The sequence below is a fragment of the Acyrthosiphon pisum genome, chromosome A1 (genome assembly GCF_005508785.2).
Source record: "Acyrthosiphon pisum isolate AL4f chromosome A1, pea_aphid_22Mar2018_4r6ur, whole genome shotgun sequence".
NCBI classification, from domain to species: domain Eukaryota; kingdom Metazoa; phylum Arthropoda; class Insecta; order Hemiptera; family Aphididae; genus Acyrthosiphon; species Acyrthosiphon pisum.
In genome coordinates, this window is record NC_042494.1 from 110,745,910 (window position 1) to 110,773,038 (window position 27,129).

The following is a 27,129-nucleotide window of genomic DNA, read 5'->3' on the forward strand; positions in this document are numbered from 1 at the left end:
TCTGAAATTAAATCACAGTCTCGAGGCGAGATCACAGCAACGGTAATTAAAAACCACTAATATTAGATAGCTGTTCGTAATGATGGTCACGTTTATATCACTACATTTATGTAATCTGTACTGTTACTTTATTATGTTTGCTTATATACTTAACTAAAACCCACCCACGGACGACGCTTAATTCTCATTTAAGAATCTGATTAAATCATAATATTAAATACACACTTAGTTCCAGAAAATTTCGAGATCAAGTTGATATAAACGTAATAAATATGTGGGTTTAGTCTTAAGACTATGTAATAAAACCAACGTTTAGTGGTGGTGACCTTCTTATGTGCGATAAATAAACATAACCGAGCAATGATAATAATTACACCTCAGGGTTTCATGTATACAATATTATGTATAATTCACAGCTGATATTAACCATCTTTCAGTACAAATGCGATTCTCCCATCTTTAACAAATCACCAGCATACCTAATTAAATTTACTTGTACTCATATATGAAATAATGTGGTTATCATATAACATATTACATTACATTAAACGAGTATGAATGTATGATCATGAAATGTATTTAACTTTAATTCATTTTTAATCAATATTTCAAAAAAACTACACAAGGACTTGGACGTTTAATATACAGTGTTTACAATAAAAGTAATCAACCTTTTTTTTTAGTTTTCTTTTTTTTTTTGACTCTTGAGACATATCCAAGTGATAAATAGCCTACTTTTTTTTAATTTCTTTATAATTAACTACGTAAACACTCAATGAAAAAGCTTACAAAGGAAATTGATGACATAACCACTTTTTTCACCTTCTTTTATAATACCATTGAAGGTTGATACATCCTCGTGATATATTTTATATTAAACATGTTTATAAGTACCAACATAAATAATCGTTAATTATGTTTAAAGTTGTAAAAATTAAACACATGTATAATGCAAGTTGCATTATGCAACTATAAAATGTTATTACTTTTAATAAAATAAAAAATATTGTGTGACATAACCTTATCACTTATGCATATTATTATATTAATAATAATAGGTAAGCCGTATAAACGATACAAAATATTACGAAATTTGATTTAGTTATAATGAATTGCAATTATTATTTCCCAATACAAATGTCCATTGTCTAATATCAATAGTATTGTCGCATGTCTATCGTTTCAGGTCCACTAGACTCTGAGATCAAAGGTATACACGAATTAAATGTATTTCAAACGTTGTACTCAATGTTAAAACAAATCCAGTGATTTGATAAAATTAAAATTATATAAAATATACTATTTTTCAGGAGAAGAATGTTACTGTCGCGATTGGCATGGTTGTATCATGCAACAATCGATCGTGGGCATGGAGAATATTCAGCCGTACAAGTTTAGCGATTGCAGCCTCAACGATTACATAGACGAATTTCGGGAAACTCGAAATATGTGCTTGCTCAATAAACCGAATGAGGTAAAATTGAGACTCTAATTATTTATTGGACATTCCGGGGAAAACCTTTTAGGCTCTCTATGGTGGTAGATTTGGGGCTGAAACGTTTCGTTTTTCATTATATTTAATCTGGTCACTTCGTCATAAGTGTAGTATATTATACATTATGATATGCCCTTTGTTATAGGCCACTAATTTACAACAAAAATGCGGTAACAACATAGTGGAAGACAACGAAGAATGCGATTGTGGTGGGTTCGACAACTGCCAGAAGAATGATCCGTGTTGTGATCCGATCACGTGCAAACTGATAAAAGAAGCCGAATGCTCGGCGTCCGGGACTTGCTGTAGTGATTGCAAGGTAAATTATTAATGTCTATAATAGTAATATTATGTAATAACAGAAGGTGAACGATTTCAATTGAGTTTGGAAAATAAAAACGTTGAAAATATTTTACGTAGTCGAGTTTAGAAATAAGTAGTTGCATCATAAATGTTATACACGGTATGATTCCGTAGATTTCGTTTACGGAAGTTAAGTATGACAATAAATTCCCACTCGTTCCGGTCTCGACAATCTTACATGTCCCATATTACGGTCGTCAATTTTACCACTACTATACTACCACTCGGTGGCGTAATTGTAGGTAAGGGATGGAGGGCAGAGGTATCATTTTGCTCCAACTCCCGATTTGCCAACAGTTGAAATCTTTAAATCTTCTAGAATAAAAAAAGAATAACGTAATACATTTAACATATAGATTTATAAGATAAAATATTTTTTTCGTCTTGTATTATATTTATTTCATATTTTTCCTGTTGTATAATATTATGTTGACGTATTTTCAACGTCATCGCATTCTCAGGGTTACAAAAATGACCCAATAATATTATTTCATGAATTATAATTATACAGGATTATTATCAAATTATTTTTTTTTTCAAACTAACTAGCTAAACTAGTTATAGCACCTTTTTTAATGTACTCTTGTGTACCTATACTTCACGTAATTTAATGATATGGTACTAATATATTACTATATAGTATTCTGTTTCTAAGACATAATAAATTAAATTTCAAGACTTTTATGGAAACAAACAACTAAGTAATGTGCTGGTATCGAGTATGGCGAATATATCATTAATTCCTCCCCTAGTAGTTTACCCGGTTAACGCCACGACTATACTATAATACCATGGAACATATTGTTCTATGACAATACTCTAAATAAAAATTGACGTGTCTGTCGACAGTTCTTGGCGGCGGGTACACTGTGCAGGGCGGCCAACAATGAATGTGACTTACCGGAAACCTGCACTGGCGACAGTGGCCAATGTCCTGCGGACATGTACAAAAAGAATGCCAGCCCGTGCGGTACGGAAAATGGCTTCTGTTACATGGGCGAGTGTCCCACGCTCAACGACCAATGTGAGCAGATTTGGGGTTATGGTGAGTATATAATATTATCGTTTGAATACAATATAATTAATAGGTATATAATATTATAATCGAAAAAATCTTATCCGGGGCCTCATATCTGACCCCAATTTGTGAGCGGGTTATGGGGGGGAGTGTGGAGGGGGGGGGGGGTAGTAAGGTGTGTTCGACCTTTGCAAAAATTGTCTAGTAAACATTAGAAGTCTTAATTTTTTTCACATAATTTTAATTTTAATTTAAAATTTACGATTTATTCGACCATAGTTTGTCATACATTAAGTACTATTATAATAGTAAAAATGACTAATATTGAATTAACAATATCTTGACCTGGAGTCAAATGTCGTGTCCTTCTAGTTAATTGGAAAATAAAATATATAAATTACTCTACTAATTTTGATAATTAATAAAGGGTCGTATTACTTTATCATAATCAATTTTGTAGTTTATAAGTTTGTAACTGTATTTATTATTTTTCTATTAAATATGCTGGGACATCATTTACTTTGTTTAAACATACAAAACCCCTAATATTTATACAATCTAGTGCGGTGTGATTACATTTTATTTTATGTATAAAAAATGTGAAAGTATTAATTTAACACTTTACAGCGTTATCTCTTATCATAAAAAAATCGATTAATGAACTTAATGAACTTAATGAAGCAGAACGGATTAACTAAATTAACCAACAGTTCATTAACTAAAAGTAAAAGTATTTAACTCAAGTGTTTTTTTTTTGCCTGGTCTGGAATAATTGCATGTCCAACCAAAAATAAAATCATTATTTCGGTTCAAAGTGAGGTTAGAGTTTGAAGTTTTTTTATGAATTTAGTATAAATTATTATTTTTTAATTACGTGCAACATAAAATATATTATTCTGATTTAAAATACTCACTTATATATTTAAAATATTCACATTTCACATTTAAATGATGAAATTGTACGAATTGACCAATTAAATATCTTAATTGAATTGTTTTATTAAATTTTTATAAAATTGTACCTACCATAACAAAATAAAATATATCCATGTGTTTTCAAAAATGTAATGATTACATGATTTTAGGTAAATAAATACGTATATTCATAATATTCTTCTCTTGTTCTCTTCTCTTGTTTTAATTTAAAAATCCCATCAATATAATCTATATATTATGATATTGTCTTCGAGTTCAAATATAATAAAACATTTTATCAATTATTATAATATTATATACAATTTAATATGAATATGATAAATAAAACTTGTATGATATGTATGATATAATATTTTAGTCTATTTTATTTTACAATAAGCGGAAACTACTTTTAATTGTCTAGTTTATTTTGTTTCTTTGTGATGTTGTTCTACATAATATAGTAACCCATTTTTAAATACCCAGTTTTTTGGTACAGTAATGATGCGAGAACATTTTCGTCTAAGTAAACTAAAAAACTCTTTGAAAATAGTGCATTAAATTCCGATCTTTTATTCTCGAAAGTTTTCCAAGTATATATGTATATTTTAAAATCAAATTACTTTTATTATTTCATATTCTAGAACGTCGAACAATACGTAATAACTATAATATATATTTTCTCTAAACATTTTCACCGGGACCGAGAGCCCTCACGGTGTCTATTGTTCCGTATAAACCGATTAAATCGATCGGAGAAAATCCATACGATTTTTTAACAATAATTACAACGTAATAATAATACCGGTCGCGTTCTCTAGTATAATATTTAAGCCCATCAACAATATTTGTATTCAACGACGGTGCTTCGTACAAAGAATTGAATGATTGTAATAGCTAGTGTTTGCATGACAGTCCAACAGAAATGGGCTATACATTTATTATTATTATTATTATTATTATTACTATTATTAATATCATCATCAAACAATACCCGTGTTTGTGGTTTAGGTGGGGTATCATCGGACAGACAGTGCTACGACGAATTCAACACCAAGGGATCGATGAGTGGACATTGCGGTATGGTAGAAGAGGCTGGTACTACCACGTACTTGAAATGCGATCAAAAGTGAGTTTTTCACACATTATATTATAATACCGGTATAAATAATTTCACTCCAAATGTTCAAAATTTTTTTAATCTTTTTTCACTGTAGAAACGTGTATTGCGGATCGTTGCAATGTCAAAAAGGTACCAAATATCCTCAAAACGCGTCAGCGCCGAGGCACACCAAAACATTAATCTCCATAGATTCTAAGGATTATGAGTGCAAGTAAGTGGTATTATTATTGTTGTGGAATAATTATTATTAAAACTGCAGCATAACATCATACATGGTATAGTGAACACTAATTCGACAAGTCGTGTTTACTTAACACCAACAAACAGCTCAAAGGACGACGAAGATAAAAGGCAATCCTGCGCGACATTTAAACCTCCTACTGTCATTTGCTACTCTTCGAGTTACCCAAAAGCCGAATTTAATCAAAAGTACCTACAAGTCACTTCGTATGGCAGTCTGACAAAAAAACTATTATGACTTTTTGAGGCTATTAAAAGCAAAACATTTTTACATTTGACAAATATTTCCGAGTTCATGCTTAAATATATAATTCCGCTTAAATAATTTACCTCGTTTCTGTGTTTATACATTTCTTTACAAAACTGTTGTCTAATGTCGGAGGTTATAGTAACACAGGTCCCAAGTGTACTACATACAAACTATTCAAAATATAGTAGTGATATAAGTTGTAACTTATAGTAGGTTAGTCGTTAGTAATAGAAGTTACTTTAAGAGTTTATAAAGTTTATAATTTATGCAATGGTAATTAAAACTTTATTAAAAGCTAAAAACTCACATACATTACAATCCAAGAAAAATAATGCAAAAATAAAAGTATGAAGAAGGTAGAAGAATAACCGAACCTAAAATAAATAAAATTATATTCAGCAACAAATAAAAACCGTATAATCTTAAATTTTTAAACGAGTTTTATCATTCATTACTTATAGTGTTTGTTTGCGAAATTGTTTATTAAGGTTTTTAAAAAATTATTTTATAAAATAAGTTTACTTAAAAGTCATTACCAAAAACCACTTAAAACGTACACCTACCTAACTATCTATGTATATAGATATATACCGTGTAGTGTTTACATACAAATAAAATAAAATCGTTAATTAACCGACAGCCGTATTGTGCGTAAGTGGCATAGCCTTTAATTTGTTTCTTATTTAGTATAATTTAATATCATAATAATAATATAGGTACCATTTATATTTGTGTTTTGTACAATTTAACTCTTGAGTTAAATAGGGTTTTAAAATATATACCGCGCATAAATTATAAGCTGGTAGAAATTATCTGCTATTTACAAATTTAAATAAATTAACAATCAAAAATAAAAAACTAAATTAAATTATTTCTCAATATTCAAATACCTGATATAATATCTGGTTGTAAACGTATATACTGATATAACTCCAACACATAGTGTACACAAATTATTAACAAATATTTTAGTATGCATAGCAATAATAAATAATCATTTTTGATTTGATACCTAATGTGTTCATTTAGGTCGACGAGTGGTTCCAAAATATTTAGCTTAGTTCAGGACGGAACTCCGTGCGGTGATAATCTAGTAAGCAAACACATATAATACCTACCTACCTGTCCTACCTACCTACCCCTATTTACCCTTACCTACTTACCTACCTAACTACCCAGCTACCTACCTACCTATCATATTTTACCAATCATATAACATATCGCAAAACATTATTTCAATTTTTGTCGTTATTTTCTCAGATTTGTATCAATCAAACATGCACGAGTATGAATCCGTATATCGATACACATAATAAATGTCCCAGTAATCATAATAATTTAGAGTGCTCTGCACACGGGGTAAGTGAACTTGGCTTACGGAACTTACGTTTCCCAGTGCGGTAAATAATATTACATAATAATATAAAGTTAACAATGCGCAATGTTTTCCACAGATTTGCTCAAATTTAAACCAGTGTTTCTGTGATAATGGCTGGACAGGAAATGACTGTTCTATCCAGTTAGAAATTTCGCCTACTTCCCCAAACTCCGACACTGTGACACTGTCGCCGGAGGATGCAAAAAAAGCTAAATCCGATCTGGAAAGCAAAATGATCATGAAAGAAACTCCATATGGTAAGATACAACAAACTAATAATTAAATCGTTACCACACATTAATCCGAATATAGCCAGTTTACATGTTGTGAAATATTATTATAGTACCTAATGGAAATTATTACACGATAAACAGTGTGAAAAAATAATAACCACAGCGATCACACAGTAACTGGGTACCTAATATCGTAATAATAATTTTAATGGGTACCTATTATATACCTACTACTTGATAATATTCAAATATTTGGGATTCTCATTCCACCTTTTATTTTGTTTTTCTACACCGTTATTATTTAATACGTGCCTGCCATATTTTTCCTGTGAAAATACACTCGAAATATTGTTTCTTATAACATAATAAAAAATCAATATCATAAAAGTTGAAATCTGTGTTCTTCTAACTCGTAACAGTAAAAATATTGATTCCAATTCATTGGTTGGGGACTGTAAGATATAACAATATTATTGATATTCATCAATATATTATATGACAACATTTCTGCAGACACAGAGGAAAACATATAATGTTTAGTGCTCATAAAAAGTATAAAATAGTAATATTGGTTCTCCTACAAACTGCAAAATTAATCTCATTTTATACGCTAACACGGTGAATTAAAATCAATCGTAGTGTTGAGCAATGAGCATACCTTAACAAGGTATAATATAAATATAGGTAGGCGCTTGGGAAAAAAAAGTAAGGGAAGATGTTTCGCGTGTATCCGATCATAATCCCTAATAGCACTGGCGCAGAGCGTCTTCATAAATGTCAAGTTTTGTTAATCGCCGACTCGTTAAGATTTTGTTTTCAAACGTTTGTGAATTTGTAATTTGATAAGAATCTCTATTATAATAATAATACAGTATACACTTTTTATATTATCTTACTTTTACATTATATAATATACGTAGGTACGTAGGCATATATATATATATATATATATATACAACTAAATAATAAATCGGATTATTAAATTACTCATCCTGTTTATTACTAAATTACTAAACGTCGTATATACGCTATTGGTAAATTAGATTATAAGTGTGTAACTGAATCAACCGTGACTCTCAGGTCCGTTAAATTGTCTATTGTTTATTGCATTTTATTAAACCAATATAGAGATTAGACAGCAGAGTACCCATTCGGTACGATATTTTCTATCCATATTCCAAAACAATTGTTAATCCAATTATTGACTTTGAAGACGATTTCATCAGGACAGTATCGGACAGCATAATAATAACATACTACGTAATGTTTCGTTCTTATATAGTAAACACTCGCATTACATCCAAAATTATTATTGTTCGTTAAAATATTTAAAAAAAAATTTAAATAATACGTGCTAACTAATTAACAAGATATACAATACAATACGTTAAAAAAAATAGATTATTATTCATAAAAATTCTCAGAAAAAATATTATTCACTTTAAGAACGTAATATTAATAGTTCACATTCAAAGAAAAAAGTAAAAATTAAAAAAAAAACCAAAACAAATAATTACGTGAGGAAAATATTTTCAAAAACGTTTGTACCTTCTCTTCGAGATAATAATAGTTAATTGTTAAGAGAAAGACACCAAACATACGGCTTGTGGAGGGGGAGGGTTATCCCTATGAAAAGAAACCAAATATTATTATAAGTAGGTAAACTATATTGCAGTGGATTGATATGAAATAATTATGTAAAAAAATGTATTGTTATTATTATTATTATTACTACTATTATTTCACCCACTCTTATCCGAGTTTTGCACACACCATTAAAATGTGCTCGTCTACATTTCTCTACAACGTTGTTACCCTGACACAATTTCGATGAGCCGATAGCACTTGAAATTGAATGATAGTTTACACATTGCATCGAACACTGTTTGCACCAGACTCGACCAAACAAATGTATAATGAAGTGCCAGTGAAGTGCAGTGCAATGCGGGGACTATCTATCGAAAGGAGGTGGACAAACCAGACGAGAGGCGAAAACTATTATATGCATTATAAATTATAATATTATAGTTTGTATAATGTAGTCGGTATTTATTTATAATCGTTTAGCATAATATATGATGTACTAATTTTATTGCATTTGGGTCTTACATTTTCCGAACAATTCTCTTCGAAATTTCCCGTTGTCAAACATAACCTATATATTATATTATAATTCTATGGAAACTATACAACCAAGGTACATAAATTACCTAAATATTATGGTCGTATTATTAATCTATATCAACCACTGCATAGATATACTTGAAACCATAAACTACTGCACAGTAGTTCATGCTTAAAACCATGTACACTGAATCTACTGCGTTTAAAAATAATTTACTGCCTCAGAATAATTAAAAATATGTTTGCAGATCATATTATTATATTATACATGTTCATTACATCGAAATTCTATTAAATTATCTTGAAATATAATTATATTAAAATCAAAAGCTAGGTTAGGTCATCGTTAATGAGTATTTAAAACGTAAATAAATGGAATAGTGATCCACAAATTTAGATGTGCATTACCCGGGGGGGGGGGGGGGATCCCTTCTTCACACTCATGTTATCTAAACATTTCACGCAGTTATAAATGGAAAAAAAAAATTTTTTCGTCGATCATTCGATATTTAGTCATATATTTTAACTCAAGCTTTAACCCAATATAAAATATAGGTTGACAATTAAAAATCAAAAGTATAGTTGACAGTGGGCCTACCATCGGACATAATAATATAAAGGTGAACAAATAAGGGCAATATTAATACGTTGTTGAGTTGCATTGGAAAAACGAAAAATAAAACGATTTCCACGCACTTCTCTGCACGTAAATGTATACACATAACGGCGCCAATACTGGACAAACGTTTGATCACATCAGCTCGCTTAACCATTCACCATCATCTATCTATATATAATTATTAAAGTTATACCCGGGTCATTTAAAAAAAAAAAATTTTAATGTGCTCTGAAAATCGATAAAATATTGAAATCGCCTGACAGTACCGTTTCAATGTACATAATATTATAATATTATATTTTATCGAACGATAGCCGACGTGCGACGGTAAATAATGTTCAGAACGAGAGTCAAAAACAAATAGCGTCGATCATAATAATATAGTATTTCGAGTCAGTGAAACGTGCGGTGAATTTTCATATTTATTTTTTTATTCACATTTTCAAGATTTACTAGATTCTCGTTGATTATATATTTTTTCGAACGACTAAGACGTGCTGTTATTTAAAAAATATATATAATAATATCATGAACACGGTTGTTTAAAATCACTGAAACGTCGGGCGTTTAAAATGTATTCTTCGAATTCAACCCGTTATTGTACCATCATTATCGCATATAATATATTATCAAACATTTTATTATAGTGGAATATTATCCATTATAAATCCGTATAATAATACTAATAATCATAATATATGATATTGTTATTAAATAATAATGCCACGAGCACCACGTTATTTCGCTATAATATATTATAATATAAATTATAATACGTGGAAATAATAAATTCGTTTATCAATTTACATTATATCGTTAGTTTCACAACAAATAACATTATTTCTGTCAAAATGAAACACTAAATTGTAAAATTGTTGGTATAATATGCATATGGGGGTACAGACTACAGAGTACACATTAATACATATTTAATTTAATTTAATAAGTTTGATTTGATTGGTATATTGTAGCACAAAAAGTTTTTTTTTTAAACTGTATTCAAATTTTATAAATAATTATTAAACTATTTTCTATTATAATGCTCCATCGCGTTTGGATCGCCGGTCTAAAATTCGGGTCAGATGTTGGCGATACCTATCGAATTTCGCGATTCAATCCATTACCGTGATGGTTGTCCGACAAACCCAATATTATTATACATATTATCGTCATCACCGTAAAAACCATTACCACGTTCAACCACGTTTAATTCTTCGTCGCTCGCCTTTTCTCTTTTCGCTTTCGAAATGAATTTGCATAACCCTTTTGATATCGAGTTAACCTAGCTGGCTTTCATCGGCGACCTTCCTCGTCTATTCATAAGAGTACACTCAAACGGCGACGCACACATATCCCCACGACCGTATTCAACCATATGCTTCTCCGGTTTTTGGCTATACGATTAATAGTAGCCACTCGTCATTAATCTACCAATGTGTAATATGTATATACCACGCAGACTCGTCCTGAGCTATTTTCCTCTGTTCAGCATCATCTTTGGTTTGAAAACAAACTTTGGCTAATCCCAAATGTCGGCCATTTCCGGTGTAGAGTGCTATAATGAACGTCCCGGGGTCAAAGACTCGGGTAAATCGTTGCGGAAACGTAACTTCGGCAGTATAAACGGCGAGGAATGCGAAGAAGGAATAATTAATATAAATTAGAATACATTATTATGTTATTAAAGGGGAAATTCAATTTGATTTAACATACTGTAATAATACAGCAGCGAGTGATAGGAAATTGTAATACGTATAGTAGTAGGTACGATGGTATGCGTTTATATGTATTTACAACACAATATTAATGATACGTTTTATCGAACTCAAATGAAATATTATATAGGTATATCTACCTAAACTACGAGGATAAGATTTTTTTACATCAATACATTACAATTTACAACAACTCGTTTATTCGCTCGTACGACTTAAATTTGTTTTCCTATATTATAAAAATAACGCAAGACGCTTCAAGAACTTATTTCATTAATTTTGCTACCGTTACAACCTGTAATTTTAGATTCTGAGCATAGCTAGGAACGTTTTTGTTTCATATTATATAATGATGTGTTTCGACGCGTGGGTAGATGGATCACCCAAAAAGTTGCGTGTAATCCTACCTATATAAATTGGAAATTGAACACAGATGGTACTTTATATAAAGATTATTTTTTTAATTTTTTCGTTGTGGGGCTTTGGAAAAACCCTCAAAATAATAACAATGAATTTACGACACACCCGTTTTAGTGGTTTTATATATTTTTGATTCAGAATAAAAATAAATAATAATCCTATAGGCACGACGTTTTCACCAATTACTTATTATAGTATTGTACTTATATAGTGCATTATATGTACGGGGATTATTTATAAAAACGAGACAAATTTGATAACTTTCGGAATGAACAACTAACTTTGTAGTAAATATAGGCCTCTATGTAGGCATTAATATTTTGTAGTGATGTTATATCGAACTAAATTTGGGTTGTTGGTTTTCGATTGCCAATATTCGAACCAAACCAAACACCTAATAGTTTGAAAATTAAAACATCAAAATCTAAATTCTTACTAAATCATATAAAGTACGATTCCTCAACAGTAATAATATTGGATGATTTTTCAACTTTACAGAATGTTTTGAAAATATATTACAACTATTATAGATATATTATAATTTAAAGTATTATCATAAATATTAAATCCGAAAATTAACAAATAATTTCCAGACACCCATTCGGAACATATCAGCACATTAGGAATGGTCGTGATATTATCAATAGCAGTAAAATTCGTCTTCATAAGTTTTGCTTTAATGGCTATTTGCTACAGGTAGCGAAATCAAGATAACAAAAAAGTCTTGAAAATTTGGACTGTTTAATTACTTGAATTTTATTTTATTTTTTATTTGTTTTATTGATTTTTTTTTTACACAAACAATATTATTTGTTTTTGTTTGTGTTTGAGGTGTGCGAATTTGTTTTTGTTTTGTTTTACGAGCACGCATCGTACTTGTTCCGAAACATTGATATATATATACATATAATATTTTATTGAACCAAATATAAAACACAATATTACTATTCAAAACCACAGATCCATTAAATCACGCGCGATTAGTACCTCTATATATCGTACACGATATTATATTCGTAAATATTGGTAATCAGTAATACGAAAAAAAAAAAATTAAAAAAATAACAAGCCCGTTAACTTTTAGCGACAATTTTTGGGGGATTTCTCATTCAAAATCATACAACGCTTACGTTTGTTTTTTATGTTTGAATTTGTGCATTGTGGAATTCAACTTCACCTCGCCTGTACGGAACGTTACATTGCGGTTTTAAAGTAAACGCTCACAGCACCAACACCGGTGTCTTGGTCATGATACTCATGACTGCTGTCGGAGTGGTGTTTCTGATTTTCACATGTTCTGCTTTGTGTTATCGCCACGTGGTTGTGTACAAAAAGAACCCCTGTTTTTGCTTCAGGTTAGTCAAAAAGCTCAGAATTATACTTTTTTTTTATATAGATGACTACTATAATACGTCTATAATAATAAATTAATACTACCTATAGATATAAATAAATAAAAAAACATCATAAACCGGTCCCTATTAGCACCGGACAACCGATCATCTCAATATTGCTCCTGTAGCTTCATAATTAAAACAGTATACATAACATACCTATAACCTATTTACATTTAATATTATACATAATTATTATGTTGGCACTCTTTAATTTTTTTAATTTTTTTTTTTGTACAATGATAACGGAATTTTTAGCTATTACCTATCTACATTCAACTTACATAGATCAAATAACATGTGTACATAAAATATAAATACATTTTTGAGATTGTATAACCTCAAAATAATCGATATCGACCGAGCATGCTAACAGTTTTAGTTTCCTTAAACCGGTTCAGGCGAGGTAAAAAATACTGAACTTGTATTGTACATTACGATGCTTATTGTAGTTTAGTGAGATTTATTATGTGTTTTAATATTGTATTTAATCGTGATAACAGGTACTCTAGGGTAAAATCAAAGTCTGAATTGGTTATATAAGTTTATATTAAAGCACAAAATATTAATGCCGACACGATTCAAAAATTGTTCAGGATTGAACATTTCTATTCTATTTTTTACTTACCGAACATAATACGTAATATACATACGTAATTACATAATAAACGCAAGTCAAATATAAACCTAACTCCTAATTGGACCAACAATATTTATTTAAATTTTAATTTGAAGCTGAAGGTTTTTTACATTCTGATCGTTGTCCATTGATGTTTTATATCATAGGCCTCCGCACGAGATGGTTCATAATGTTATATATACGTAATGATATTAATTTACAAACAATTAGGTATATTTCCATTTTTTCACTCGTTATTTGTGGTCCTCATTTAATTTTAATTTAAAGTGAAATTAAATCATTTATTATAAAAACCTGGAAGCCATATAAAAGTATGAAATTGTTTAAAATAAAATACAAACTCAACTCTCTGTTTTAAAATAATAACTACTGGTTTTTTGTCAACGTTGGTCGATCGTCCTTTTAAATGTTGGTTTGAAATATTATTTTCAGTGCCAGTTCGATAAATTAACGATTTTTTTATGCATTGATTAATGTTTTCAACGACTTGTGCTTAAATTGAACACTTTTGTTAACCCATTATACATTCTACTCGAGTGCATTAATGAAAACTTGAATTCACTAACAGTTCGAGCAACATGTTCGTGACACAAGAAACTTACACAGAATTTCATATTACACAAACGGAGAGTTATTTATTAAATAACACTCGTCTCATATTAACATTTTCTCAAGAAGCAAATCACAAAAAAATCATTGGTTAAAATCGCTAAAAATAAACAAATATAAAAACACAAAACTCTAAATGATTTTTGCTAATTCTTAGTGATTATTAAGTATTATTGCTATATTATATAACATCATATTTTACAACAAATTGCAATAATTTTAACAAGCTACATGATGTTCTAAGTATGCTATCTTTTTAATTCCGAAAAAAAAATTTAAAAAAGTACAATTTCTCATGAAAAATAGTGAAGAATTCAGAAAAGTTCCGCGTAGAAACTATAATGGCTAATATTTTAATGAATTATTTCAAAACATATATTTTACCCAATGTCGTAATGATGAGGCGAGCACACCGATAAAAATTCCCGATAAGTAATTTAACAGGCCCCGAAACGTACAAATATAATCATTGTAGCACCAACCATGTAGTTATATTATATTAGTCATCACGCAGTAGTGCGATTTGTGCATGGAATGATAAACTTAAGCATGTACCAATGCGCTTTTGGTAGTTTTGTAATTTATTTACGTAGGTACGTGTAATATTCAATATTTTGCAAGCATTTATTAGTACGCTCAATGATGAAATCGTGTTTTTGCGTACAAAAATCGCATAGGAGGAGTAGTGAAAAACAAGCGGCGGACAAACAAAAGCAGTCGATCAATACAACCCCCGTATCGAAACCGTCCAGATTTGACGCTCCTTCTGAAGAGTCGGCCGAAGAAATGGCAATGGTCAACATAAACAGAATTAATAAATACGGAAACCAATCGCCATACAAGTAAATACGCGTCACATAATAATATTATACAACTTTGCAGAGTATAAATCAGAGGAATAACGTTAAAATAATATTATGCCTACCTACTTCATTGTGCTGCTACGGTTGGTAGTTAAGTAGCTCTGGGCAATTATTTTGTTATTATGTAAACATTAGATTTCAAAATTCTATTAATCTTCAACGGCATAATAATTGTAATACAGTCGAGAGCTTAGAACTGTACCGAATACGCCACGTGTTCTTCACCCCTTTGATATTAGGTTTTGGTCTAACGGCTTAAATGTTATAAGTAGGTATTTATTAGTTATTAGATTAGGTATGACCCGAGAAGTAGGATGTAAGCTACCTGTGTGTATGTGTATTGTGGGTGTGTGTGTGTGTGTGTGTGTGTGTGTGTGTGTGTGTGTGTGTCTTTCTCTCTCTCTCTTTCTCTCGCACTCCCTCTAAGAAACTACCACACAGTGTACTATGAACTAATTATTATTATATTAAATCTGTAAGCCTTTTACAAGGAGTTCATAACAGTGTAATGGTTCAAACTTTGCACAAAATAGTATGTATAAATATTTAGAGGTCTTAGGTATATTTTTTTTATGTTGTATAAATCAATATCGTACACATTTAAACAATAATATTATAATGTATTCTAAATTTATTTTTATTATAGTCGCTCAGAAACTGGATCCCATAAAATGCTATTTCATTCGACAAATCATATGTCCCCAAGCACTTCTGGTATTTCCATGTAAGTGTATCATAAATATTTATAAACGTATCGTTCTTTTATTTATTTCAGTTATTTTAAGAATTGTTGTACATATTACATATATATACATATATATTTTTTAGGGAGCATAAGTCACAAAACTTGTCCAGATTAGGCCTGTGTCCTAACGATGAAGACGATATGAACGTCCAAGGCAAGTTTATTTTTATTTTACTTATGATTGTATATTATTATTACCCCAAGAGATTTCATCGTTGTGAATTCAACTTGTTGAACGTTCTATAATATATCTCTGAATATATTTTATATTGTCGCCAATATTTTGTGAGTACCGACATTATTCATTTGTTTAAACTTCGCTAACTTCCAACACAGTTCTGTCTGTTCATTCTATAATCTAATACCCTAGTGTATTTAACTTTAAGCGCATAAAAAATTTGTTTTGACCATATAATATTTTAAAATGTAAAAGTTTCATTATACTTTCAACACATCGCGCGAATCATGTTCGACAGTATGGACAATTTTTAAAGGGTCTTTGAACTCCAAGGGCTATATTTGAATTATTCATTATAGAAAACCTTCACATGAGTGGACGTGGAAGCAGTTGTGGTCTAGCTCCGGGTTCTGTAAGTATTTCTGACATGGAACGGAAAATCAAATCACTTGATGGTTACCACGGAGACTTGTTGGAAAAACTTCGTACCGCTGCCCATAGATCATCGTCCGGTGCCAGGTCGAGTAGTGAAGACCTATTATGGCGCACCTTGACTGAAACTGCCGAATCGGCTTACAATCGTATTACAGCTAGTCAAGAAAGACTGTGTGAAGACAGTTAGTAAAATTAAATTATGTATTAATTATATTAACTATTTAAGTTTTACCTTAACATTTTGAATATTAAATTCAATAAAATATGTATTATGTATGTGTATTAGTAATAAGTCACATCATTAATTAAATTTAATATTTTTAACTGTAAATATCCATGAAATGTGTTTTTTAGGGCATGGACTTCCTCAAAGTCATACCGTTCTGTCTGAAAGTGGAGCGCCGACATGTCATAGACATCCGTATCGGAGGCCCAGCAGGCGAACAGATATCGGTGCGTATTATGAATACTTCCACGTTTTTAAATTACACCCAAGTACCTGACGTCCAATTCTAATAATAATCTGTTTAATAAAGCCCCGGAAGATGAAGAAGAGACCGCTAAAGAGGTTTCCTCCACAATCCGTATACGGAATCTCGAAGACCTTTTCAAACAAATTCAAGAGCACACCGTAAGGCACAGTCCATCTGGCTCGGAAGAGAACAGGATGTCCGAAACAGAAGTCGATAGACACTATAGACATGACGCGCATCCCGGGTGATTATTTTTACTCAGATTTGGCACACGTCATCGTATTATAATAATATAGTCGTTTTAGTGCTAGGATTTACATATGATAAAAATGGTAATTTGAGCATTTTATTTTTAAAAATATTCAAAAATATGGAAAAAATTAAAATTAATTTAGATACCTACCCTTATTCGGTTTTCATGTGAAAATTTATCGCAGACAACACGATAATGTATTTTACCATCAGTATTTTAAACTGGTCTAGATAATATTCAACAAATTGTGTTAATTTAGCACTTTCACTTAGATCCTGACCATTCTTTGAAAACGTTTCAATACATTTTTCCTTTAAATTTCGCGTAATAATATAAAATATTTTAAGCAAACACGCGCATCGTACTAACGGTTAGATTAAAATATTAACTTATGAACGACCACACTCCACAAGCCTATTAAAATAAAATCTTATCTTTTACTCGGTATAACCGACCATGTAATTTTATAAATAATAATATTATTTTTATATATCATAATATTGGCTATATTATCATATCATGTCCTTTATTTATGCAATCGTCGCAGTGGCGTGCTCAGCTTTTTTTAAAGGGAGGATGTACATTTTTAACCATTCTCAGATCACATTATAACGAAAAAAAATTAAATATATTATTGAATTTACCCTCGGGTGCTAGTTAATTATAATAATATATCATTAATAGTGTGTAAGAGGAATTTGTAGTAAATCACCGCGTGTTGAGGATATATTATGCTTTCATTACTTCATCGTGAATTTTATTGCTATCACTTATTAATCAACATACTTTATATGAAAAATTAAAAAACACACTGAAAAAAATATAGAAAAATTTGAAATTAAATTATTAGAAATTAATACATGAAAATAAGCCAGAGGGGGGGGGGGGGTGATATGATACATTGACACCCTAAACCCACCTCCTCGTGAGAACTTCCCTAAATCGTCGTATATTTAATGTTGTAAAATACAATACTTACTATATCGTAATCGTGTCAAGGAAGTCTCCGCGGTAGGTCATAACAATTAGTCTATATTCATTACATAAAGGGATGAAAAGAGGGTCGCCTCAAAGACGTACGTCATCCCCTCGATTTAAGACGCCCCCTATGGTTTATAATATTATATATCATGATAATTATTATAATATGGCGTTTCGAGTGATTATTATAACGAGAATGATCTTTATTTTTTGTTCACCCCTGGCCGTTTTCCGCAGATGCGAAGAACCGAGATTCGTGAGGGGTTGGTACCGTCCGGCGAGTAGGGCGACCAGCGGCTCGGCGTCGCCGTACCAACAGGCGGCCGCCCGGGCGTCGTCGGCCACCGTACACTCGACAACAGGTGAGGAAAGCATCTATGAATCGGCAGACCACCCGCCCTCCTGTCGGAACGCGTGTAATACCCCCGACAGCGAAAGGTATGCACCACATGCACAAACCCGTCATAGGCGCTAATTATATAATATTATAATAATTAATCGACGTACAGGGCGATTCACCAAGCATGCCACCCCCTTTTTCTTCTCCAACAAGACAATTACTCAAAATATGATTTTTGGAATATTTAAACCATGACGAAGTAACAAGGTATGATCACAACAATCTGAATTTCTTTCAGTCGACGCAGAATACGGTGGGAGTCATCCTCGTCATTTGATTGGCTTATATTGAACGCGCATATTATATAATAAGTTAATAATATATATAATAATGTCAAGGACCAATGAAAATACGAGGAAGACTCCTACTGCTATTTCTGATAATAGACTTAATAGAGATATAATGCGTAGGTAACACAAAATTGTGATCATACCTTGTTATTTCGTCATGATTTAAACACAATAAAAGGCAATATTTTCAAATTCTTGAGATCTCTTGTATACCTATCACTTAAGGATTGTCCTGTGGAGATTCGAACTTCTATTTTTCAAATAAGAATCCCCTCATTTACTGTAAATTATTATATTATTTAACAGATTATTTCACTGAAAATTTGAAAGAGTAGTTTTGGGGGTTATTTAACTTTGTGTACTAAGGATAACATTGGGTTCATGATAATAGGTTAGGAAAATGTAAGGGACAACGGCTATGGTGAATTGAATATGTTAGTAATTAATAATAATCTGACAACGTTTATAATTTGTTAAAATGACCCAAGTATAATAAACACTATATAGTAAAAATGGGGATTCTCATTCGAAAACAGAAGTTCGTATCGCCACAGGACACTCCTTTTAAGTAGGTATAACAAAATAATTAAAAATTTTATAAATGGTCTTCGAGTAAATATTTATTTAAAAATTCTAAAAACAGATTTTTAATAACTGTATTATTGAAGAAGAGAAAAGTAATGAGAATTCTTAGTGAATCATCCTGTATATTATACATTTTATTGTATATACATCATATTATTATCGTTATAAATACGTACGCGCACTTATAATATTAAAGTTCTTGAAACATAGAGTAGTAGTATTATATTATGTTATATACAGACTGGTTCGTTTAACGCCACAAGTCCCGATTTTACACTGGTCCAGTTCGCGACTTTCTATGCTGTTCTGAACGATAATTTTTTATTTCATATTCTGTAATTTTTCTAACAATATGATGATTTGTTTGGAATTTAAAAAAAATGTAGTTGAAAATGACTAAGATACAAAAAACAATTATTTATTTAGAAAAAATTGAGTAACTATTGCGAGTACTTGAACTATATTTTACTAATGAACCAATAAATTGAGTGTGTGCGTTAAAAAATCACCCTGTATATGTGTAGGCGTATGTATTTATAATTAAGTGGTGGTCTATGCAAAACATTAAATGGCCGATAGGTTACATGCAACTTAGAACTTTTCAAAGTAATGATTATTATATTTTATAGAACAATTTTCAGGGATTTAAATTTCTAAATAATTTTATTTTTATATAGACAATATTATTATACGATTCAATTAATATGACATTGAAAAGCAATAATGAGATGTTTGTTTTACCGATATTTATGACTACTGAAATGTTTGCCGATAAATTTTGCTCGAATTACTAAAATATTGGCCAAGCCATAATATTACTGTGTTCTGATACACACATAATATTTAAATCTATCCACGTATGAAATATGCTTAACCGCCACCGATAAATTATGATTTGTATAATACAGTATAGTATTATGTGTATATGATAAAAAAAATTATTAACACTAGTAGATTTTTTGAAAACAACGCGCGTGATCGTTTTGTTTTTTTTCTACTCCTTCTCGTTTCGTTACTACCGCAATAACTCAAACATAATATACCATATACCAGCAGATAAATCGGTTTTCAGTTAATCGACTGTGTCGTTTCCGACCGAATTTCGCGGTTGTACAAAAAAAAAAAAAGTAAGACGAGGAAAAAAACGAAACGCCCACAGCTGCTGTATAAAATAAATAAATATATTATTATGTATAATATGTATATGGGATGGACCACTGTTTTTTCCCGCTTATCCGCAACGCAACTGTCAAATAAGTGCAACGAAAAACCTCGGGGCGGTCCGTCCTCTATATTATTATATTATAATAATAATAAATAATATAATGTAATATTATGTAACGTTAAGTTAGAGAATATTATTATTAAATTGTTTACATACTGTAGCAGTGTAGCCCGTAGTAATATTATATAATATTATTATATTATATTATAGCTATCATAGTAATATTTTATCATAATAATTATGATGTTCACTTTCTATAAGACCGAGTTCTATATAACATTATAAAAAGTCGTGTATCGATTATTAGGTCTGTAAGGTGGAAAAAAAAATAATATTCTATTAGTGATAATTTTTTTTAAATGCCTTTTTATAGCGAAATCGTATGATATGACGAGGCATTCCGCCATAGGATTTTCGCTGTCAGAGGGTCCGTTTTATTCTTCTGGTAGCGAGTCTGCCCGTTTATTCCTAATAAATAAATAAATATATATATTATACTTACCTTAATACTATAATATAGGTATGATATTTATTTTTTTCGAACATATTTTGTCTCAATAAACAATATTATGATAACGCGACGTCATGACGTACACCCGATTTTATTTCAGAAAACACAGACAGTTTTGAAAATGTTTCTTTTACATCATATTTTAAGTCGTTTCAAAACAACATTTTTTGAAAAGATTTAAGAAGAGTTTTGCTCGTTTGAATGACAATTATAGGTATAGGTACTTTTTAAATTTCATATTCTGAAACAGAATATTATTCAGAGTATTCCGATTTCCAGTGTATCAAAATCAAATTTCAGACAAGTAGCTTTATTATTCAAAGTTTAGACGAGCGGAACAGTGGACCAACATTTTGCGAGGTAACCCTGTTTCATTTAATTTCGCTTATTTAAGCTTTTAATTCTTATAAATCATAGACTACTAGTCCAAAATTCTATATTTTTATATCAAAAATATTCCGCTTCGTGATAAAGAATTAAAAGAGCAAAAAAATGTTTAGTTATTTTCCGTAATATTTTTAATTCATATTTTTCAATAAAAACATATTACCTATCGTTAAAATCGTTGGGAGATTTTCTTATATTTTTTTTTATTATCATGATTTTACGTCTAATTATGAAATATTAATTATGCTACTATTCATTTCAAACAATATATATTAGCGGTATCATAGCGGTATACAAGAGCAATGATATTATATAGGTACTAGGTAGTACAGTGGACGGTCACTGGTGATACATTTAATAAGGTCCAGTGGGCAGTGGCGGTCGAGGAGTTAGCTAACAGCTACCGATTTTTTTCTTGAATTCCCCGGAAGTACCTATTTTCACTTTTCCGTATATAGAACCTCGACTTTTATAGACTTGCTATGGAGAAAACCAGGTGCATGTCACGCAAAAGGCGACCCGTCATCTTCATAATCATAATATATTATTTTAATATCGCACTGTTCGCGTGTCATTAATAAACATTTGGTTTTTGTGCTTTCTCTTTTTTCCGTTCCCCCGGAAGCTCGTCAACCAATAGCGCGGTCGGCTAGCATGGACATGCCGGCGGTCGCGGCCATCGCCGACAGTGGTGTCCGACAGCCGGCGGCCGCCCGCAGTGGCGGCAGCAGCAGCGCCCGGAGCAGTCGCCGGTCCTCGACGCACCACCAACACCGCTCAGGGTACGATCCGCCGCCGTCGGCCACCAGCAGCGGCAGCGGCCATTCGCCGTCGCCCCGGTGCCGGCAGCGGCGAAGCGGCGCCCCCGACGACACCCGCACCGCCACAACCAGCATCACCACCATCACCGCCAACAACACAACCATCACCGCCGCCGCCGACAACAACAACAGCAGCAGCAGCAACAACAACAACCACCACCACCATCACCACCAACAACAACAGCAACAACAACAACAACAACGCTCCTCCTCCGCCAACAACCACCCCGATCCAACCCCAACCACGGCCCACGAACGGTCCGTGCTGCTCAACAACAAACATTTTCCCGAATACAAACACTGACGTAGATCGCGCGCTGCTGACGCCGCAGCCGGAGGACCGTCGCTCGGCGGTCTCCGGTCCGGTTTCCGCGACCCGTCGTCGTCGTCCACTTAATGGTCGTGACGTCAAGTGGCGGAGCAGGGCGGGGTTAAAGGTCCGGCGGCATGGCAGCGGCGATTGTAACGCAATTATCGTCCCGTAAAATGTATTGTTTTTATTATTGTGAATATTATATGATATTGTAAATTTCTGTGCAAATGTAGCCTACGGCCACCCCCCCCCCCCCCACACACACACACACACCCCAATAAATAATAATAAATTGTCATTATTATTGTTGTTGTGTTGTTTCGTTACGTTCACGTGTCAGCAATAATAATGCATGTAAGAATATGCGTCGATGTCGTAACCGCCGGTTCTGGTTATCAGGCTAATTTCGGGTGCGGATCTATAGAAATCAGAAATCTAAGGGGTGCTACATTTTTTCAGAAAAATAAAATTGTAATTTTAGTACGTACCTACATAATAGATTATAGATAAGATTTTATGATAATATATTAACTATTTTATTTATATTAATATATATAATTTTCACATGGGTGGGGGGGGGCTAAAGCCCCTGGCCTCCCCCTCACGGATCCGCGCCTGGTTAACTTAGGTTAGGATGCTCACCTGTAGATGTATACGTGTACAATATAGGTAGGTACACGTTCATACGAGACTGTGTGTTCAAATTTGATAACAATATTATTATAAAACGATACAATATCTACGTTTAATTATGTTACTGAAAAAATGCAAATAGAAATCAACAATGGTATAATATAATATAGGCAATGCCGTATACTCCCCCCCCCCACACCCAAAAATTTGCTACAGCGTTGATACCTTAAAGGTATTAATTGTTTCTTTTAATACACTACCACCAATGTGTTTATAACAATCAATAACAATATAATATTATGGTAAAGACGATTTTGAGGAGAACTAGAAGATGGTCGTAGTAAGCGACAATTAAATTGATCAAATTTTGATAGGGTTGTACACAGCAGTGGTCAAAGTAATTTCGGCTCACATGAATTAATATTCCCATTGAACATTTTCTCTGAAAATACCCCGTCACGTGTATTACAATAATCATATATTAGACCCATAAGAGCACTCCGATGATGGATCACGTCTCTGGGTCACGGAATTTATCGTTTAGCGTTCGTCACACGATTTCCAGGCATAATTAATTATTCCAGTTCAGTAAGCCCCGGTGGTCCCCTTCACCACCACCACCACCACCACCACCATCGCCAGAACGACTACCACACAATACCATCTCTGCAGACGATGCTCTTAGCCGTCGCCGCTTTGCGTGAGTGTGTCTGATGCGCTTACGTTTACACTTTAAATCAAATCTCTGAAGAGGTAAAAAACAATTATGTCGGTATATCAAAACAATTTAATAGTAATATACTAAAATCGTATATAATATTATGGAGGCGCGTTAAAATCGTTGCCTATAATTATTATTATTATCATCATTCGTTTGGCACTGTCACGTCACGACAAGAGAAAAACACCAACGTCCGGCGAGCACTTACTCCCTATTTCGAAAACGCAAATCGATGTGTGTGTATTTATTTCATAGTGATTTCGTCTTATAATATCAAATCGACGACATGGTAATACACTCTATAATCTTTTCTACCCTCGGCGTGTAATATTCTCTCGCCTGCAGTGTTAGCGCTTCTCGCGGTTCAATTTTTTTCCTTCTATCCCGTGCAAATAAACCATCTCGATCACGTAGTTTCTCTATTCCGGTCCCGATTCCCTAAAAAAAATATTTTACAACTCGTATAGGTACCTACGACCAACGACACACTTCTCGCCGTGAGTTTCCGATAACGAATCGACTTACGACGTTTTTCTCTCTATATAATGTAATACGCGAGTTTCGCGTGTATACGTATTTTCCGTGTCGTTTTTATTTTTCCGCTCTCTCTCTCTCTCTCTCTGTCTCTCTCTCTCTCTGTCTCTCCGTCCCACGCGCGGTGGTGATTTTACCGACACCGATTTTATAATGTCGTTTACCGTCATTTTTTTTTATTTTTCCATTTCGCTTTTTCGCCACACAAACGACTTTTGGACTTTATTCGTATTTTCGTCACACGGCCGACGACGACTGGGATAATATATTTTTCGACGCGAGAAACAAAAAATAATATTCATAAAAAACAACATCCTTTTTTTCCTTTTTATTGCGCCGTCGTAATGCAGGTCTCGTGATCATGTAGGGTGGTTGTACTACGTGTACAAGGCTTTAGACTACCGGAAAATGTAATTCTCGTGTTCCATATTATAATAATAATATATAATATGTATCCGCCGTCGGGCACGCATCACGAACGCTATGCTTTTCTGCTTATCAAAAATCATTAGTCGACCAATGATGTTCCGTGAATATCATGCTGCTCGTGTGTACCAATGCCAGCAGTTCGAATAAAATTATATTTTAAAACACTTTTATTGCCAATGAATATAATATCAAATAATAATAATTGCAATGTACTGCTGTAGGCTATGATTATTATTGTTAATATTATATTGTTATGTTTACTACTTTACTATAGTTCTTGGTGCAATATAAAAGTATGATATTAAAATATATTATAACATAATAATATATTGTATATCGTTGTTATTGAATTTTGATTTCATGTACATATTTTTACCAGGGTTACTTTAAAATATGTATAACTAACATTACTATATAAATCGTATAAATATATTATAATATGTGTCTAGTGCGGTATAAAAAAAATTGTCTTCTACATGTGTATCTAAATAATATTATATTAAAATAATCTTGTATAAAATATTTTCCGTAGTGTATATTTAAAACACGAACGCATACGTTAAAAATGCGCGTACCTAAGTCAGATCTGAGATCGCAACTGCCAAAAATGTTTTTTTTTAATAATGTTGTACAACTGTAATAATAATATGACTTATTATTATATATATTATTACGATGTTATAATATGTTATTGAAAAATACAAATTTATCGATCTTGTTTTTCGTTTACTTTTTTTTTTGCTCTATTAAATTTTAATAAAATTGTAAGTTGTACTTATTGTTTTATAATAAACTTTAATATACTATATTATAATAGTCTCGCCCCCAAACATAAGACGCAAAAGTCCAAAAACAATCAAAAATACACGAAATCGTAGAAGTATAGGTACATAACTTATTCACGCCGGAAAGCGCTCACAAAGAACAATGATTTCCGGTGTGCCATTTACGACTTACTATACTTCACTCTAATACGTTTTATTGGTAATCATAATTATGGGCACCTACGTCATAAAAATATACCATTTTCACATTTTTGTATCATCGTATATATTGTAGTATAATTTTGATCTCTTCCAGCATAGCTTCGTGCCTTTAACGATTTCCAAAATGCGTTCGCCCGCCAAAAATATACCTATATGTAGGTATAATATATATTATATCTCAGGTCGGATGAATTCGCGTATAATTATGAGTTGTTACGGTGTTCCTCCCACCAACACGATTATCTCAGACTTAAAAAATACATCTCTCGTTAAGAAAAAAAAGAATACAAAAACAATGTCTCTAGTAAAAAAATTAAATAAAAGCTATTTTATTATTATTATTTCACCCGGACATGAATGTTATAATAATAATAATAATAATAAATAGATACCACGACTACAACGACGACCGCGTAGTAAATTTGTAATAATTTTTTTTGCCTGTCTGAATTTGTTCCAAATTCCCAATTCCCTACACTCTCATTCGTGCGTGAATTAAATGAGAGTAACCGTTCCGTTTTTTTTTAAATTTAATTTCTCGCGACATTAATGCGGTAAGTTAGAAGTGTTGTTCATAATATCATGGATACTCGATGTGTATTCCAACAGATATTTAAAAAAAATTGATACCTCATACTAAATTATATTTTGTCAAAATGTCGATGGCGTTAAAGAATTAGAGACCTATACATTAAATTGGTTAATATTTTTTTACTTGTTGTATGATTTTTGTATAACATATATATATACATATGCATATATATATATTATATGTATATGCAACGTTTATATTTTCATCAATAAATTGCTTAGTTATGTCACATTATCCT

At 31.8% G+C, this 27,129-nt stretch overlaps 1 protein-coding gene across 3 annotated transcripts in view; it reads left to right on the forward strand.

Annotated features, from left to right (window-relative positions):
• LOC100163277 (disintegrin and metalloproteinase domain-containing protein 11) overlaps positions 1-24,675 on the forward strand; it is a 164,535-nt gene extending 139,860 nt beyond the window's left edge. The window contains exons 11-27 of one of the 3 annotated variants that reach the window (XM_029488038.1): positions 1,311-1,474; positions 1,641-1,814; positions 2,708-2,903; positions 4,803-4,920; positions 5,009-5,125; positions 6,434-6,497; positions 6,665-6,763; positions 6,859-7,039; positions 12,487-12,589; positions 15,214-15,378; positions 16,046-16,123; positions 16,228-16,298; positions 16,682-16,939; positions 17,112-17,210; positions 17,294-17,474; positions 18,702-18,826; positions 22,488-24,675. In XM_029488038.1, coding sequence (XP_029343898.1) covers positions 1,311-1,474; positions 1,641-1,814; positions 2,708-2,903; positions 4,803-4,920; positions 5,009-5,125; positions 6,434-6,497; positions 6,665-6,763; positions 6,859-7,039; positions 12,487-12,589; positions 15,214-15,378; positions 16,046-16,123; positions 16,228-16,298; positions 16,682-16,939; positions 17,112-17,210; positions 17,294-17,474; positions 18,702-18,826; positions 22,488-22,987 — 2,693 coding nt within the window. In that variant the 3' untranslated portion in view covers positions 22,988-24,675. Of the gene's footprint in view, positions 1-1,310; positions 1,475-1,640; positions 1,815-2,707; positions 2,904-4,802; positions 4,921-5,008; positions 5,126-6,433; positions 6,498-6,664; positions 6,764-6,858; positions 7,040-12,486; positions 12,590-13,106; positions 13,249-15,213; positions 15,379-16,045; positions 16,124-16,227; positions 16,299-16,681; positions 16,940-17,111; positions 17,211-17,293; positions 17,475-18,701; positions 18,903-22,487 lie in introns of all 3 variants that reach the window. The other 2 variants (XM_029488037.1, XM_029488039.1) reach the window with 2 other exon arrangements.
• Positions 24,676-27,129: the final 2,454 nt, after the last annotated feature.